General features: G+C 39.1%; 1 protein-coding gene across 1 annotated transcript in view; it reads right to left on the bottom strand.

Moving 5' to 3' along the window:
- Positions 1-18,282, bottom strand: part of FN1 (fibronectin 1) — an 80,197-nt gene that overhangs the window by 44,799 nt on the left and 17,116 nt on the right. Inside the window, exons 11-19 of the mRNA XM_007959848.2 lie at positions 13,935-14,063; positions 12,410-12,553; positions 7,456-7,577; positions 5,451-5,631; positions 5,097-5,273; positions 3,736-3,864; positions 3,555-3,644; positions 2,270-2,464; positions 1,001-1,273 (exon numbers count right to left, since the gene is read on the bottom strand). Coding sequence (XP_007958039.1) covers positions 1,001-1,273; positions 2,270-2,464; positions 3,555-3,644; positions 3,736-3,864; positions 5,097-5,273; positions 5,451-5,631; positions 7,456-7,577; positions 12,410-12,553; positions 13,935-14,063 — 1,440 coding nt within the window. The remainder of the gene's footprint in view (positions 1-1,000; positions 1,274-2,269; positions 2,465-3,554; positions 3,645-3,735; positions 3,865-5,096; positions 5,274-5,450; positions 5,632-7,455; positions 7,578-12,409; positions 12,554-13,934; positions 14,064-18,282) is intronic.

Raw genomic sequence — 18,282 nt, 5'->3', positions numbered from 1 at the left:
TTGTTTCCTGACACAGAATTTAAGTTTTTCAGATGTTGTAGAATGGACTCATATTTTGAATATTTTGTTTTATATCTGAAAAATAATAATATATATATTATAATAATAATATATAATAAGGTTGAAAGCATTCAATAAGATAATGCTTATAAAGCACTGAGCTGAGGGCCTGGTACCCAACAAGCACTAAATGTTTTTAGCAGCTATAATTTATAAATTATTCTAATGTACAAGTGTTAAGAACCTACATTTTAAGTTTGCTATAGACCTATCGGGTTACATAAAAATGTACTCAAATTATTGATCCATGTCTCCATAAGCAGAGGAAATTAGGTTGTGGTAAGTCCCCTGGTATGTATATTTTAGAAATGGGTTACCACTGAGCCTTCATGGAACTTATGTGGGTTTTGTTTTAAGTTTAACTGTGCTTCACATCAACTATCCATTCCCTTCTCGGCTGAGTGTTTTCCTGTTTCTAAGATGTAAACCCCTCAACCATCTGTCAGTTTGTGATAATGTCATACTGTGGTGGCTTGCTGGGGCTATGACATTGAAAGCAAGACCACCGGTCATTCAAGTACCAGCAGGATCATTCATGGTGGACACGTTTCAGTGGAACTTCCAGACTAAGAAAGAGTAGGAGGAAAGGCCTGGGGCTCTACTCCTAAGAATTAGCCATTGAAAACCCTATGGATCGCAACAGAATCCTGTGTGACATGTAGCCGGAAGAGGAGCTTCCAGATGGGAAGGCACTCAGAAGACACAGTGGCATTACCAATAGATCTGAGTGCACCGACAGTTGTGAAGATGGTACGGAACAGGGCAGCGTTTCCTTCTGTTCTACGCAGGGTTGCCATGAGGCAAAGCCAACTCTGCAGCAACTACCAACAACAAGAAGATGTAAACCTGGGAGTCAGTGCTATGCTGTCTGTTCTCAACCCAAGTTGGAAGGGAGCGTGGAGAGTTTGGGGGTAGAGGGCGAGCCTAGAGCAGGACTTACTGGTGGTCTGTTGGGCCGTCAGAGGCTTGCTCTCCCTCCCTTGGTTCACTGCGAAAACTTTGAAGTAATAGGTGACCCCGGGGGACAGCCCAGTGACCTCGGCAAAGGTGTTCCTGCTGATGGGCAGCCGTTGGCCGTCCTCCCCAGGCAGGTTGGAGGGGATTACATCCACACGGTAACCAGTCACTGCACTCTCAGGGGGCGTCCACATGATGGTGATCTTCACATCTGTCACCTCCACGAACTGCAGGTCTTTGGGAGGAGGAACTTTATCTACCAGACAAGAGACAATCCGTCATTCACAATTCCTGCAGAAGATTATTTTAAAAAAGCCATTGTCCCAGATGTATTAGCCAATTCATAGACTTTTTCATTCCAGAGCAATGCTAAGCTTTTGTCTCTTAACCACAGGGAGTGCTTTTTTGGCATTATGTTTTTGTGGTTTAGTTATACTGCTTACATTAGGAAATTTGAAGTGTTTACCTAAAATATGTAGGTAAGTAGATGAATTTTCATGCATAATTTCCATTATGACAATTACAGGAAAGAATGTGGTGGTTTTCATTTTATTGATATATTTTGTAATACTTAAGACTAACAGATGAACTGACCCTTAAATCTCTGAGGAAAAACATGAAGACTTAATGTTGTTAGTTTTTAATCAGGAAGGCAAATAGCTGGCTTTGGTAAGTTACTTTATGTTGTTGTTGTTGTTTGCCGTCGAGTTGGCCCCGACTCATAGCGACCCCTCCTTGGGTTTCCAAGGCAGTATCACTACGGAAGTAGGATTGCCCAACCTTCCTTCCGAGGAGTGGCTGGTGGGTTTGAACCGCCAGCCTTCTGGTGAGCAGTCAACTGCCTTAGGCACTATGCTACCAGAGCTCCTAAGTTACTTTATAGTGTAGGCATTTCAGCAGATTTAATAAATTTAGAGATGAACTAATCTATAAGATTACTTGCACTTAAGAAGTGTTGACACAGACAAAACAGCTTTCCTGGGGACACAATCCTTCTTTTGTCTTACATTTCCAGACCTCCCTAGGAGGCTAATTAAACGAGCACATTCCAAGAACAGGTTTGTTCCTTTAGGACAGTTTAAACACTTTATCTTGTTAAACTCTAAGAGATGAGATACCATAAGAAGTATCCGATTTTTAAAATTGTTATAAAAGTATAGGTAATACAACATTTGCCAATTCAGTATTTTTCACGTATATGATTCAATAAGACCAATTACATCAATCATTGAAGTGTCTTTTTTAAAGATACCTGAACGTGGGACACCAGTGGTTTCTTGCTGGATGAAAACAGGAGTACTTTCTTGATTTTCTTCTACAGCGTAGATAGTGATGTTATATTGAACACCAGGTTCCAAGTCACTGAGGGTGACAGAGTTGGCTGTTTCAGGAAGGTTGAGTTCTGTGCTACTACCTTCAACTGATGGTGAATAGACTATTCTGTATCCTACAAATTCAAGAGAAGAAATAAGATATACTGCTTTATGAAACAAACACTAAAAAGTCACAAATTCCACTTATTCTGGTTAATCTTAGGTTCTTGCTTAATGAATTAAGAACTAGTGATTCTTTTTGACTCTTTCAACATTGCCACTTCAAGATAAAGATAAATTAAGAACAATTATGCAAACCATGTTAACAATCAATACAATCTGTGAAGATCCAAGATCCTGAATAAATGGTGATTAGCAAAGCCATAAGGTGAAAACATTCATGTTAAACTGACTTCTCTTTGGACTCTGGACAACAGAAGCAATTAATGAACATTCTGAGCAGGGAGTTTTGCTCTTTTAAGATCTTCAAAGATGAAACAGTTGAGCCAACTGATGAGTTAAGAAGGCAAGTCTTAGCTCTTAAAGAACAACACTCACAGGGAGGTTGTCAGGAAAATCATTCCTGGCCAATGTATAGTATTCACAGCCACCACCTGTCTGTTACTGGTAATTGCATATACTATGATGCCAAACAGGATTCAGTGGAGCTTCTAGACTTAGATGGACTAGGAAGAAAAGTTTATCTACTTCTAAAAAGAAAGGCAATCTACTTCTAAAAATCAGCCAATGAAAGCCCTACGGCTCACACCAATCTCATCCTCAAAAGATTATGGGGATGACACCTGACGGGGTAATGCATTGATTGTTGTGTATAGGGCTGCCATGACTCAGTGGCTGACTCCACAGCAGCTAACAACAATCCTTTTTCAACCATGGGAATGTCTGCCTTAACAACCCAATGAGCTGGCTTTAGAGATTTTGGTCTGGTTGCACTGTGTGTGTGTGTGTGTGTGTGTGTATGTGTAGGGGGGTGGGCAAAATAGATTAGAGGGGAATGATCCACAAGAAAGTAGGGTAAGGGTTGAAACTATTCATATTCTTAATTAATTTTACACACACACAACTCTCTACCATAGTCCATAGTCAATTACATGGAAAACTTAAAATGATTGGCTTGTCTACAAATTAGAATCTGCTCCCTCACCACCTATACTGTCAAAATCAACATGACAGCCCAAGCAAAGGAGGTTGAACTGAGCTGACCTGTGATGGGTGCCTGAGGTCGGCTCCAGTGAACAACAATCGAGGTATCATCCACTTGGCCCACAGTAGGGTCAGGAGGTGCATCAGGTGCTAACAAAGGAAGAGTGGAAGAGATGAGGAAAACATGAGGCCTATGTTTTACAGAAAGAGATACTTTAAACACCATGTAGTGCACATGTACCTGTTGTCTGCGAAGTAGACAGGATCAGACTCTGCTCTCCTTCTTCAGAGATCTGGTAGACATTGACAATGTATTTTCGGCCAGGCAGAAGGTCAGGGATGTTCACAGAAGTTGCTGTGCTTGGAAGATCTTTGAAATGAAAAAGGAATAAATAAATCCTCAAAAGACACCACGGCCTATAAGAAGGGTATTTTTAAAACTATATATCCATACCAAAGCCACTGCCTTTGAGTCAATTTCGCCTCATAAAAACCCTGTAATTGCCCATAAGGTTTCCAAGGCTGTCAATCTTTATGGAAGCAGAGTGGCACATCTTTCTCCTATAGAGCATCTGGTGGGTTTGAACCACTGACCTTTTACTTCACAGCTGAGCACTTAACCACTGCACCACACTGTCTCTATCCCATATAGTCATAGAGGGGAGAAAGAAGACTAGGAGGAAATGTTCTAATGAATATGTAGGAATTGCTACTGTACTGGGAGATAATTTGTTTTCCAGCTTTTTTTTTAATTTTCCAGTTTTTTCTCCAAATATGTATGATTTTATAATCCACCCCCAAATTTTAAAAAATAACCCCTAATAGTTAGAAATCAGGGTGTGGTTATTGGGAGGGTGTAATGGGGAGCGTGGTAGAAGAAATGTTTTTTCTTGATCTGGATGCTGGTCACGTGAGTGCGTTTACCTTATCAAAATTCATCCAGCTATACACTTCTGATTTGGAAACTTTTCAGCATGTATTTTACAATTTAATAAAGTTTTTAAAAGGCCCCATAACCCTAAGAATTTGAGAAGCATGAAGGTACTATACCACGCTCCCCCAAAATAAAATTTTCTACTGAAGCTTTCATACTGGCAATGAATTCCATAAAGAAAACAATTTTTGCTGTATAGACCTGTACCTAGGCAAACACATAAGGTAGTCACATCAAGGACCAGAAAAACGTGACAAAAACCCAGCTGAACCCTATGAAAAAGAGCATTATAACTGATAATATTGTGAACGGGGGTGGATTTGTTAAATGAGTAACTTTCCTAAAGTATTTCTGCACAGGCAAAATGTTCTCCCTGGGTTTCTATGTAGGGTTCCGCTTTCAGGATGTAATTTGTAGCCATCAAAAGAATGTTTGTTGGTAATAAAGTTCATCCTTACACTTAAAAAAAAAAAAGAAACAAAAGAAAAATCCAGCTGAGTTCTAAAAAGGGTCAGTTCCTCCCTTCCACGCAGCTGAGGGTGGTTCGTTCAATCTGAACTGTCCACTGATTTAAACCACACTGACCACCTTTCTGGACGCCCCCTCCGGCCCTCATGGGGCTTACCAACAGCCACTCAAACCTGAGAGGAGTCACCGACGTAGCTTACCCAGGTATTGTGGTTCATCTCCTTCCTCACTCAGCTCATATTCTACACGGAACCCTGACACAGTGTCTGAAGCCGAGACCCACGAGACCACAAAGCTGCTGGCAGTGATTTCAGTCACAGATTCAGAAGTGGCCACGACTGGAGAAAAGGGTGTTGTCTCTCCTGTCACAGTGTTGCCTAGAGAGTCACAGAAAGGGAAAAGTGAGGACATTTACTATCTTCCTCTGCAGAATGTCGTTTTTTAAAAATGTGGGCGCCATTCACAGATGCCCACGAATTATAAAAGAAAGGACTTTCTGAGGAGCACCCAGCTCTGACAGACTCAGGGGCAAACATGAGGAGGTGGGTACATACTGGTCACAGGTGGGCTCGGGCTGGTGGTGGTGAATTCAAAGCGTGTCACCTCTCTGGGGCCGTACTGCTGGACGCTGATGAGCTGTCCCTCGTAGACCACACCTGGCCTTAGGCCTTTGATGGTGTACGAGTTTAAGTGGCCTGGAATGGTTGCTTCCTTCCAACGATTTGGACTATTTTTCTAAAAATTTAAATAAAAAAAAATAAAAATCCCACAAAATTCAGTGATGTTATTTAGTAGTCTACAAAGAAGAATGAGGAAACTATGAAACTTCATTCTGTAGAAAAACCATGGAAAATTGGAATTGGCGCATGGCGTTCAACAGAGTTTGTTAGCACTGGTGGCTGTGGTTAAAGCATTGAGTTGCTAACCAAAAGGTTCGTGGTTCAAACCCACCAGCCGCTCTGCAGGAGAAAGGTTAGATAGTCTGCTGCCATAAAGATTTAGCCTTGGAAGCCCTATAGGACAGTTGTACTCTGTCCTATAGGGTCTCCATGATTCAGAATCGACTTGATGGCAGTGCATCTGTTTTTTTGTTTTTAGCTAACGGGTATTGAAGGCTGACTGTGTGTCACACTATGCTGTTGTATTTGCATTTTCTCACCTCATCCTCATCTCTCCCAGTGAGGTAGTGATATTATTGCCCCATTTTGTAGGTAAAGAAACAGAGAAGTAAGTCACATGCCCAAGGTTATATTAAACAGGTGCTAAGCACCTTCCTTTTGCCAGCTCAATTATTTAATATGAGTATCTTCATATAATGAACATAAGTTTCATCCCTCCTAACTTTCTTTCATTTCTACAATGAACAGAGATATATTCTTTTCTGAAATGGAAAAAGTCTATATATTCTATCTTTTAACTTAGTGGAATGGAACTTAAGTTTCTTGCCTTGGTGAAAAAAGTCAAAGGCATCATACTGCTTTGTGAATTAGCTCCTGGGACCATCACATGCAAAGGTCAACTAGTCTGGATTTATGACTCATTCTTGAATATGAACTAACCCATCAAAGAGGTTAACCAACTTTGGGCAAGATGGCAGAAGAATATGATTTCTGTTTATTTAATCTTTTGCTTCCAGTTCACATTTTCATATCCTGTCCAACTTCATTAATATGTGATGAATCATAAAACTCACTGCCATAAAGTGTGTAGTAGAGAAACATCCTTGCTTCAAACAAGATGAGGCTTCAAGTGTCAATTTCTAAACTAATATAAGTCAAAGTATGTTTCTAATTCCCAATTTTTTTCAAAACAATTAACCAGTTGCTCAATAATTCAAATATTTAAGTACCCATTTATATTTCTTAGATATAAGTACCCATAAATATATTTTATAAATGAAAGTAATCCTAAAGACCAAACTCACTGCTGTCAAGTAGAATCCAACTCATAGCAACCCCTCCTTGGATTTCCAAGGAGATATCACTACAGAAGTAGATTGCCCCATCTTCCTTCGGAGGAGTGGCTGGTAGGTTTGAACCACCAGTCTTCTGGTTAGCAGTCAAATGCCTCAGGCACTATGCCACCAGAGCTCCCCATATTGAGTAAGAATAATTGTAAGCATTATCATTTCTAAGTCCTCTTTAAGATCTTTCTTACATAAAGAGTGAAATTCTTCTAAACAGTGAGAAAGCTAAATCTACATGTCAATTAGATAAGCTACATATTAGCTGGAGCTCTGGTAGCTTAGTGCCTAAGGCACTTGACTGCTAACCAGAAGGCTGGTAGTTCAAACCCACCAGTTACTCCTTGGAAGGAAGGTTGGGCAATCTACATCCATAGTGATACCACCTCCGAAACCCAAGGAGGGGTCGCTATCTGTTGGGTCCAACCCGACAGCATATAACAACAACAACAACACATATTGGCTGGTCATTAAACAAATGTAACAGCTATATGAATTGTTAATTAGATCTGTAGGCTTAAAAGCTGGGGTGTGGGGGAGCCCCAAAGACTTGTTAAATTCAGATTCTCAATGTCTCCTGGGTGTGGGATACTCACAGGTTTCCACCTGAGAATGTATTTGGAAATGTGAGAGGGTTCTGGTGCATTCCACTGGATGGGGTGAGAGTTGGGTTGACTGGGGCCCTCAGTGATGATGACTTGGACTGGATCAGTTGAGCCTGAAAATAGAGGTGGAATTTAATTATCTTGGATGCTCACTCACTTCAAATTAAAATTTAGTCTATATAGATAATCACATTAAAGACAATTTTACTTTTCAGTAAATGTGAGTATAGTAGAAATTATCTAAATTGATACTTTTACATACATCTGAAATCTAAGCAGCATATTCTTGTTTAGCTGATAAATTATTGTCCTTCATGTGAGAAATGCCAGTAGAATTTGTTTATAGTAAACGAAATAAAAATGCGTTTTTAACAAAACCTCTTAACTTGCTCTTTTTGCCTCCATTTTCAAAGTAACCCACCAGTCACTCCTTGGAAGGAAGGTTGGGCAATCTACTTCAGTAGTGATATCGCCTTGGAAACCCAAGGAGGGTTCACAATGAGTCGGGTCTGACTCGACGGCAGTGTGTTTGGTTTGATTTTGTTTCAAAGTAAGAATTACGAAAAAATTGTGAAACTACTCTAATACAAATAAAGAAATATAGAATACAAAATTCATTCACCTATTTTTAAAAACAATTTATTTATTTAGCCTCTTTTCAAGCAAACTGTATTTAGTGAAGGCTTTCATCAAGAACTGATTCTACTATCTAAGACAGAAACAATACTCCAAAGGCCATAGGACATGATGTAAGACAAAATTCAAATGGAATAGAATCTTACACAAATAGATAGAAGTAATAATTAAGGATCTAGATTTAATTCTTATCAGTGTAAGCATCTTTTCAGTTTGGGAAAAAACTTATTAAAGAAGTATGCTTTTAAATTATAGCACTGATTGGTCAAATAATTAATAGGTCAAACTTTTTGTTTCCCCCAAAAGCAGTTGTCTTCTGAAATGACGTTCTAAAGTATACACTAAATCCGGTATTTCCACATCTTAATGTATATGGCTATTGCCAACAAAATTTAAAGTATGATATTGATTTTTTTTAAGCAAAATATGGGATGTGAAATCAATTTCTTAAATTTAGGCTAATTATGAAATAGCTGGAAAATGTGTTCTTGCAGAATAGAATACTTTTTCCTAAACACTGTCTTTTTCTTAACAGTCTAAGTTTCAAGTGACTAGAAGTAAAACTAAAGTTACTTGTAATAATCTTCCTTATGTCTAAATACCATTCCATCAAACAGAGCAAAATTTTGCACTTTTAATAAAGCACTTCATCAGATTATTAACAGATTTAAGTTTTCTGAGAGTTACCAGAAGAAAAAAAAATATATTTTTTCTAACTTATTTGTTATCTTAGGTGTTAAATTCTCTTTGGAAACAAAGTTCTCTCTAGCAGAACAAATCTATAACCTGCCTATCTGTGTGAACTCATAGTTCTAGAACTTTCACACTAGGAACAACTAAAAGTTGGTTGGAGACTAACCAAAGAAATATTCTTTGAATTTCATTTCACACATATATTTTTAAGACACATGAATATAAACATTCATGTCTAACACTCTCATTTCTCCACTTAACATGGTGAGTCCTTCATGGGATAGCTCCTTCATGGAGTAAGCTGTTTGTTTTAATTAACTGGCAGAAGCCAATTTCATGTCCCTCTTTGAATCACTTCTTCTGTTCATGAAGCTCCTTACAAATATAATGCATTTTAAAGACAAATACTGAATCAAACTTCTAAAGATGGGACTATTTAAATACTTCCCTGTAAATCAGTAAATATAAGAGTATCTTGCCCTTAAATTATATATGCTAACTGGCATCAAGTCTTTAAAAATGGATCCTTTTAAGGAATCCTACTAATAATTTCCTCAGGTAAAAAAGAAGCATGACATTTACTTTAGTTTGTCAACCAAGATTTGGAGAGGAAAAAGTTTACAATGATTAAATGACTATTAAGTTCTAAAAAGACAACACAAATGATCTTTCCTCTCCACCTTTAAACCTTATCATGTTCCTCCATTCACAAAGAGAGGAGAGTAAAGGGGAGGGAAAGGAAAAGAAAAAGGCTACTTCGGAGGGTAGTGGCAGAGTGCCTAAGACATTCACTGCTAACCAGAAGGCTGGCGGTTCAAACCCACCAGCCACTCCTCAGAAGGAAGACCTTGCAATCTACTTCCATAGTGACACTGCCTCAGAAACCCGAGGAAGGGTCGCTGTGAGTCCAATCTGACTCCACGGCAGTATGTTGCTGTTTGGCATTACACAAGCAGCTTGACTACTGGTTGAAAGAAAGGCCTGGGAGCTGCTTCCTCATAGGTCACGGCCTTGGCAACCCCATGGAGCTGCTGTGCTCGGCACGCGGGGTCAGGTAGAAGCAATTGGCTTGGTGTTTTTTGATAATGAGTTTTACACCAGTCAAAAACGGTGAAGCAAAACTATAAAAGTTCCTGTTGTTTCTTAAGACTTCAAGCATTGCAATTAACATGTAGGTTTACACCCTAGCCCAAGTTAAGGGAACTGCACTGAACAGCAATAGGAATTCCATGCACTCAGCACAATTTTATCCAGAGAGTGAAGAGACTGTGTGAGTTATTTATAGGGTCAATTACATTCCTATTGTCACTATTCTCTACCTAACACTACATACAATTTAAAGGTAGGAAAGCTGAAAATTCTGACATAATTTAGATGTAAATTTTTGAAAATCTCTTTGATACTGGGTACTTAATATAACTTTTTAAATATGCTAGCACTTACCACTGTGACATCTTTATATATTCAGCTTGTGAAGCTTCTCATTTTTAAGCCACCTTTTACTCCCTTCTCTTATTCAATATGATCAGAATAACAATACAATTGTTAAGTGAAGATACAATGCAATTTCTATACTTTTAAAACTAGTGTAAAATAAGGCCAAAACGAGTAACTCCCAGCAACAGTGACCCCAGAGAAGTTAAACAGTTATGAATTTCAACTCCGTCCTCTTTTCCTCTATTTAATTTGCTGAGGCTGTGTTTTCCTGGTTGCTTATTGACAAATGAAATGTCTCTTATCTTCTGTTTGTTTGAGCAACTCTACCAAGTCCTCTGTAGGAGGAACAAACAGGACAAGGCTCAGAGACAACCTATTGGTAATCTGCTGTTCCTTTATTCATCCCCTCACTCAAAATCCCACAACCTAGGTCTGACTCACTGAGCAAACCAGATAGACAGATAAGCACCAAACCACATATCAGAGAGCAAATGCCAATCTCCTCTCCTTCAATGTCCTCTCTGCCCAATGGCTTTTGTCATCACCCTCATTAAAGAGTAGGGACAAGGTGAACAGAGACAACTATGGCACTGGAGAACTCCCATTCAGATGTCATTTCTGGCACGTCCCCCTAAATCCACCTAAATGCTTCCTACCAGCAGCTATGAGGATGAGCTTATTTTAGGAGACAGAGAGGGAAGGGTTAAAAAAAAAGTCTATCTAAATCATTGAGAAGGTGATCATTTTCAGCAAATTGTCAATACAATCATAAACACAGAAATCAGACAGCATATTTTTAGAAGTTTCTATTCTTTGGTTGTATCATTTAAAAAAAAGTAAACAAGAGAAAAACAGTGTATACTTTCTAAGCATACAGTACTTCTACAGTCAGAGCCAGTCAAAATATTATTAAAATTAAGACATTATTTTAAGTTACTTCTACACCAAGGAATGCAATTTAAGAGCCAGGCTAATCTCTTCATGAGCCCACTAAAGCCAAGTCACCTTCAGCAGCCTCAACAGTGCATGAGGGCTGGGGAGAGAAGGAGTTTATAGAAAGGGAACATCTGGGTGGTTGGTGTGGAGGATCATAACTTGTTAGATGGTCAGTGCTGAAAACCATGTTAAAGATAATCAGCTACAGTCTCCCCATTTTACAGATGAGGAAATGGAGAAGCAAGCCTCACATGTAAATCCTTAGAGGAATAAACAGAGCCAGGCCCCATGCTCTGTCGAACACTGCCTTTGGCAAGTTATTAGAGATCTTGTTCTCTGTGATAATGAATTCCTTATCACATTATGGAAGGACTTAGTTAATATACTCTTAATTTCTGTCACAGGTAGCTTCTGACATCCTAAAAATCTCTTTTTATTTCTGAATATAGGCCATGTTTTAAGTCTAAAGTAAACAGAGCGCTAGGAAAATTTTGCCCTTCACTAGTTGCACAAATAGCCAAGGCCTAAAATCAGACCCTCATAATTCAACATGTTTTATTATAATTAATCACTCAGTGATAATTAAGGTCAATTTTTTTTTCTTCAAATGAATTAATAATACCTACAGGTAGGCATTATGTCCTTGTGACCTGGAAAAACCCAAAAATAAACATTTGAGAATGTTTGAACTGTGTGGACAGAGAACTGACCAAGTTACTCAACTCTTGGCCCAGGGTGCTTTGTTCCAAAATCCAATTGATTAAACAAATGAAAACTTCAGTGTTCAAAAAGGATCTAGATGAAATGTTGAATTAACACCAACCCTATATTGTATTTCATGTGACTTTTCCATAAAACTTCTGTTAAGAATCATAATGTAAAACTTCAGTCCTATACTCCCATCCTAACTCACTTCATGATTTCTGCCTATTTCATGTAGTAAGGATAAGACTGTAAGATGACCTAGCCAGAGTGGTTTAGCCCAATGGAATGTTCTTCAGTGTTAGAAACAAAATGACATACAGGCACATACATGCTCATAGCCTTTAACACCTTTTACTTGTGGAGAAAGGAATATCACTCTAGTCAAAAATTTGATTGATTATTAGATAGTGATAGGAGAGAAGGATGGGAAAGGATAAGGAGATTCCAAGTTAGGTATCAGAGTATTAGTAAATAATGACGTGGCTGTTTTTTACATCCCATTGGACAGTTATCAATTTGCAGCTATCAAGTTACATACCTGGATAGGTCTGCAAAGGTTGGCAATGCCACTCTCCAATGCCGCGGCCATAGCAGTAGCACTGGTACCGGACACCATGCACATACTTCTCCCATGAGTCTCCAATTTGATAAAATGTTCGAGTTTCTGAATCCTGGCATTGATCTAGGATATGCAAAAATAAAGATAGCCAGACTTGAAGACTTAAAGCTACAAAATTAATTTCACTGTGCTAGAGCCATGCATTCATAGTTCGAATAAAAACTCGTAACTCTCCTTAAAATAAGAAGCAGTTGAAAAATATATTTTTTTCTACAAACATTCTCTACCTTATAAGACAGTTAGTATGAAAAAAGAAAAAAAAAAAAAAGGAAGGACTCATTGGGAGGAATATTTCATTTTCTAAAAGGCTAATATTTCTAAATAAAAATGTAACTATTTTTTAATTTTATTATCTATATAGAGATAAATATTAATAGCTAAATATTAATTTGAGAAAAGAATATATCAGATCTATTTTCAACCCATGTTAATGCAAATGGTTTACCATTATAATGTCAAGGACAAAAATCTGCAGTAATTTCATTTTATAGGCATCCTCCAAATTTGGTGGCAATTCTACACATAAATGAATGAACTACTTTAACTATGAATCCTTGCTGAGTAGTTTCTAAGAAAAGCTCTCAGGCATGTCACCTGGCAATCTCAGGTCAAACAAACAGCTGTTATCAGCTGACTAGACTTGTTTTCTTAGTGATCAAACTGCCTCTTTCAGTAGAAGAATATTAATGGATTACCTTAAACTTTGCCATGCTCGTAATTCAGCTCTTTCAAGGCTCAACTCAACTATTGGCTCAAATGCATTATAAGGGGGAGCCAAGAAAAATAGAGTATTTTGGAGGGAGGTCTTTACTGGCATAATCCTTTGCTCCTGTTATTGCCAGTAAACAAAGCAAAGTTCTCTTTCATAATGTGGACTATCTTTAAGGTTCAGAACCAAAGAAAGAACTCTATTCAGTTTTAAATCTGCAGTTGTCACCAAATTCAACACAAATAGATGATTATCTCCACAAAAATATAAGCTTTGCGAGGGGAGGGACCATGATGATGTAGGGCCTGAGACACCTGAATGCTAACCAGAAGGCTGGAGGTTCAAACCTACCAGCCACTCCTCAGAAGACTGGGAAATCTGCCTCCGTAGAGATACCACCTTGGAAACCCAAGGAGGGGTCGCTATGAGTCAGATTTGACTCGATGGCAGTGCATTTGGTTTTTTTGGTTTAACAGAAACTACAATGTATGACATAGTAGGTATCCAGTAAATACTTGCTGTATAAATGAGTCAACAAACGAACAAAAAGATGACTATTATTATCAAGATTATATATTGGTCCATGATTAGAGAGAAGACTTTGTAAAGCTCTCTGTAAGCCACTGATCAAAGTCTGGAGCCAACTTCAGGCCTTCAAATCAAACAGCTCTCCTTATTTGAAACTTGCTAACTTTTCTCAGGGTCCAATTTGTTCAAGGAGAGGGGGCTGCTCACCAATGGGATCACACTTCCATCTGCCCCGGCCCTGACCAAAGCAGGTACAGTTCAGCATGTGTCCCTCTTCGTGACGCTTGTGGAATGTGTCGTTCACGTTGTAAGTGATGTCATTGACAATGCACTGATCTGTGTAGGAGACAGTGGAACTGATGGAGAACTTTCTGAAGTTTCAGTGATGAATGAAATAAGTTATTTTTTCAAAGAACACCATTGCTTCCATCTAATTATCAACACTTCTCAAGATGATAAACATTTCTACTGGTCTAGAGGAAACATTCTTTCAAACCTTAGACAGCAAGAGAATTTTTGTTTTTTTAAAAAATTCTCTCTTATAAATGTGTAAATGTCAGAGGTTAAAGTATATACAACTGAAGAATGTGGTAAAACACACCTTCTTGTGAAAAGCCACTCTTGAATAAACATGTCTTACTTTTTGAAAAGTGTTTATTTCACTGGCAATGTCCTTTAGGTTCTCGGCTTAATGCAAACCAGAAGGCTAGAGGTTCAAACCTACCATCCACTCCTTGGAAGAAAGACTGAGCAATCTGTTTCCATAGAGATACTGCCTAGGAAACCCAAGGAGGGGTTCCTATGAGTCGGATTCAACCCGATGGCAGTGTTTGGTTTTTTTGGTTTAACAGAAACTACAATGCATGACATAGTAGGTATCCAGTAAATACTTGCTGTATAAATGAGTCAACAAACAAACAAAAGATAACTAAATGGACAGAAAGTTAAAGACATTTATACAGAACTCACCATGAGGTGGCGTAGAGCCTAAGGCACTTGACTGCTAACCAGAAGGCTGGCAGTTCAAACCTACCAGCTACTCCTTGGAAGGAAGGTTGGGCAATCACTTCCATAGTGATACCACCTTGGAAACCCAAGGAGGGTTAGCTATGAGTCGGGTCCAACTTGATAGCACATAACAATAATAGCAACAACATGAAGTGGTGGTTTGACCTCTGCAGTGTGTGAGGAGGAAATATTTGGATGCGGGAAATAAAATGACATCTATTGGGTTTTAAAAGTAAATAAATACAGACACATACACACATACATGTATATATTTGTTGTTTTTAGGCCATTGAGATGGTTCCAACTCATAGCAACCCTGTGTACAACAGAATGAAACACTGCCTGATCCTGAGCCACCCTCACAATCATTGCTATGTTTGAGGCCATTGTTCCAGCCACTGTGTCACTCCATCTTGTTCATATTATACATATATATGTGTATATATATATATATACATGCATACATACATACATATGGCAGCAAACCAGCCTGGGCATAGTGGCAAGGTGGGTGTTAGGTGTTTTTTTGCATGTGTGCAGCAGGCCTGGAGGCAGACCACAGTAAGCCAGCCTGGGTGTAGTAGGAAGGTGGGTGTTTGTCTGCAGGCATGGAGAATCCCAGGGGCAAGCCAGGTAAGCAAGCAGGGCAGGGGAGACCAGGAAATGAGCAGAGCAATTTGGAACAACTAAGGAAGACAAACTTGTCTGTCAGTTTGTCATCCTATGGTGGCTCAGGTGTTGCTGTGAGGCTGAAGGCTATGCCACCAGTGTTGCAAATGTCTGCAAGGTTACCCAGGGTGGGCAGGATTCAGCGAAGCTTCCAGGCTAAGAGAAACTCAGAAGAAAGAAGAGGCCATTCACTTCTCAAAGAATTGGCCAGTGAAAACCTTACAAAGAGCAGTGAAACACTGTCTGATATACAACTGGAAAACTTTATGAATAGCCCTGAAACATTGTTATAGTGCCAGAAGATGAGCCCCTCAAGTTGGAAGGCACTCAAAATATGACTGGAGAAGAGCAGCCTCTTTAGAGTAGAGCTGACCTTCATGTGGATAGAGTAAAGCTTTTGGGAAATCCATTTGCTCATGTGGCATGTCTCAAGATGAGAAGAAACAGCTGCAAACATCTATTAATAATTGGAACATGGAATATATATTCATTCCTAGCATGAATCTAGGAAAATTGGAAGTTGTCAAAAATTAAATGGAATGCACCAAGGATCAATATCCTAGGCATTAGTGAGCTGAAATTGACTGGTTTTGGCCATTTTTAATCAGATGATCATATGATCTACTACACCAGGAATGAGAAATTGAAGAACACTGGTATGGCATTCATCATCACAAAGAATGTATGTACCTGTGCTGAAGTACAATGCTGTCAGTGATAGGATAATATCCATACACCTTCAAGGAAGACCTATTAATACTACTATTATTCAAATTTCACACCAACCACCAAAGCCAAAGATGAGGAAATTGCAGATTTTTATCAACTTCTGCAGTTTTACATTGACTGAACATGCAATCAAGATGTATTGATTATCACTGGTGATTGGAATGCAAAAGTTGAAAACAAAGAAGTATCACCAGTAGTTGGCAATTATGGCTTGGTGATAGAAATTATGCTGGAGATGGCATGATTGAATTTTGCTAGACCAATGACTTATTCATCAAAAATACCTTTTTTTAACAACAGAAATGGTGCCTATATACGTGGAATTCACCAGATGGAGTACACAGGAATCAGATTGACTACATCTGTGCCGAGAGGCAATGGTGAAGTTCAATATCTTCAGCCAAAACAAGGAATGGAGATGATGTGGAACAGACCATCCAATGCTTATATGCAAGTTCAAGTTGAAGCTGAAGACAATTAAAAGAAGTCCATGAAAGCCAAAATATGACCTTGATTATATCCCTCCTAGGAGCTCTGGTAGCATAGTGCCTAAGGCACTTGACTGCTCACCAGAAGGCTGGTGGTTCAAACCCACCAGCCACTCCTCGGAAGGAAGGTTGGGCAATCCTACTTCCGTAGTGATACTGCCTCAGAAACCCAAGGAGGGGTCGCTATGAGTCAGGGCCAACTCGACGGCAAACAACAACAACAACAACATATCCCTCCTGAATTTAGAGACCATCTAAAGAATAGATGTGATACACTGAACACCACTGACCAAAAACCAAAGGAATTGTGGGATTACATCAAGAATATCATCCATGAAAAAAGCAAAAGGTCATGAAAAACATAGGAAAGTAAGAAAAAACCAAAACGTATGTCAGAAGAGACTCTGAAACTTGCCTTTAAACAAAGAGTGTTGTAGTTGTTGTTGTTATGTGCTGTCGAGTCAGTCCCGACTCATAGCAACCCATCCTTGCATTGTCAAGGCAGTATCACTACGGAAGTAGATTGTCCAACCTTCCTTCTGAGGAGTGGTTGGTGGGTTTGAACCACCAGCCTTCTGGTTAGCAGTCAAATGTCGTAGGCACTATGCTACCAGAGCTCCCAACAAAGAGTAGCTAAAGCAAATGGAAGAATCGACAGGATAAAACAGCTGAACAAAAGATTTCAAAGAGCAGCTTGATAAATGGAGAAAAGACTGAAGTTGTCAAAGATTTCATGTTACTTAGTTCTATAATCAACACCAATGGAAGGAGCAGTCAAGACATCAAAAGACATATTGCCCTGGGCAAATCTGTTGCAAAGTCAGTTATTATACTGAAATGCACAAAGACCTGGAATGAGAAAAGTAGAAGGGAAGAACATGCTTAGCATTTCTCAAACTGAAGGAACTGAGGAAAAAAATTTAAGCCTTGAATTGCAATATTGAAGAGATTCCATGGGCAATATGTTGAATAATGCAGGAAACATCAAAAGAAGATGGAAGGAACACACAGAGTCACCGTACCAAAAAGAATGGGTAGATGATCATCCACTTCAGGAGGTGGCATATGATCAAAAACCAATGGTATTGAATGATGAAGTCAAAGCTGCACCGAAAGAATTGGCCAAAAACAACCTTCAGGAATTGAAGGAATATCCACTGAGATATTCGAACAAATGGATGCCACTGGAGGCACTCACTCAGTATGCCAAGAGATTTGGAAGACTGCTATCTGGCCAACTGACTGGAAGCAATCCATATTTGTACCCATTCCAAAGAAAAGTGATCCCACAGCATGTGGAAATTATCAAACAATATCATTGATATTAAACACAAGTAAAATCTTACTGAAGATAATTCAAAAATAGTTGCAGCAGTATATTGACAGAGAACTTGCAGAAATGCAGGCTGGATTCAGAAAGGGACATGGAGCAAGGAATATCATAGCTGATGTCAGATGGATTTTGCCCAAAGCAAAGAATACCAGAAAGATGTTTGTTGTTGTTGTTGTTATTTGCCGTCGAGTCGGCCCCGACTCATAGCGACCCCTCCTTGGGTTTCCGAGGCAATATCACTACGGAAGTAGGATTGCCCAACCTTCCTTCTGAGGAGTGGCTGGTGGGTTTGAACCGCCATCCTTCTGGTGAGCAGTCAAGTGCCTTA

This window comes from Orycteropus afer, unplaced genomic scaffold (assembly GCF_000298275.1).
Source record: "Orycteropus afer afer isolate SDZICR_OR568_19922 unplaced genomic scaffold, OryAfe1.0 scaffold00002, whole genome shotgun sequence".
Classification (NCBI taxonomy): Eukaryota; Metazoa; Chordata; class Mammalia; order Tubulidentata; family Orycteropodidae; genus Orycteropus; species Orycteropus afer.
Note: the sequence above shows the minus strand (reverse complement) of the source record. Positions and strands in the feature narration are given on the sequence as shown.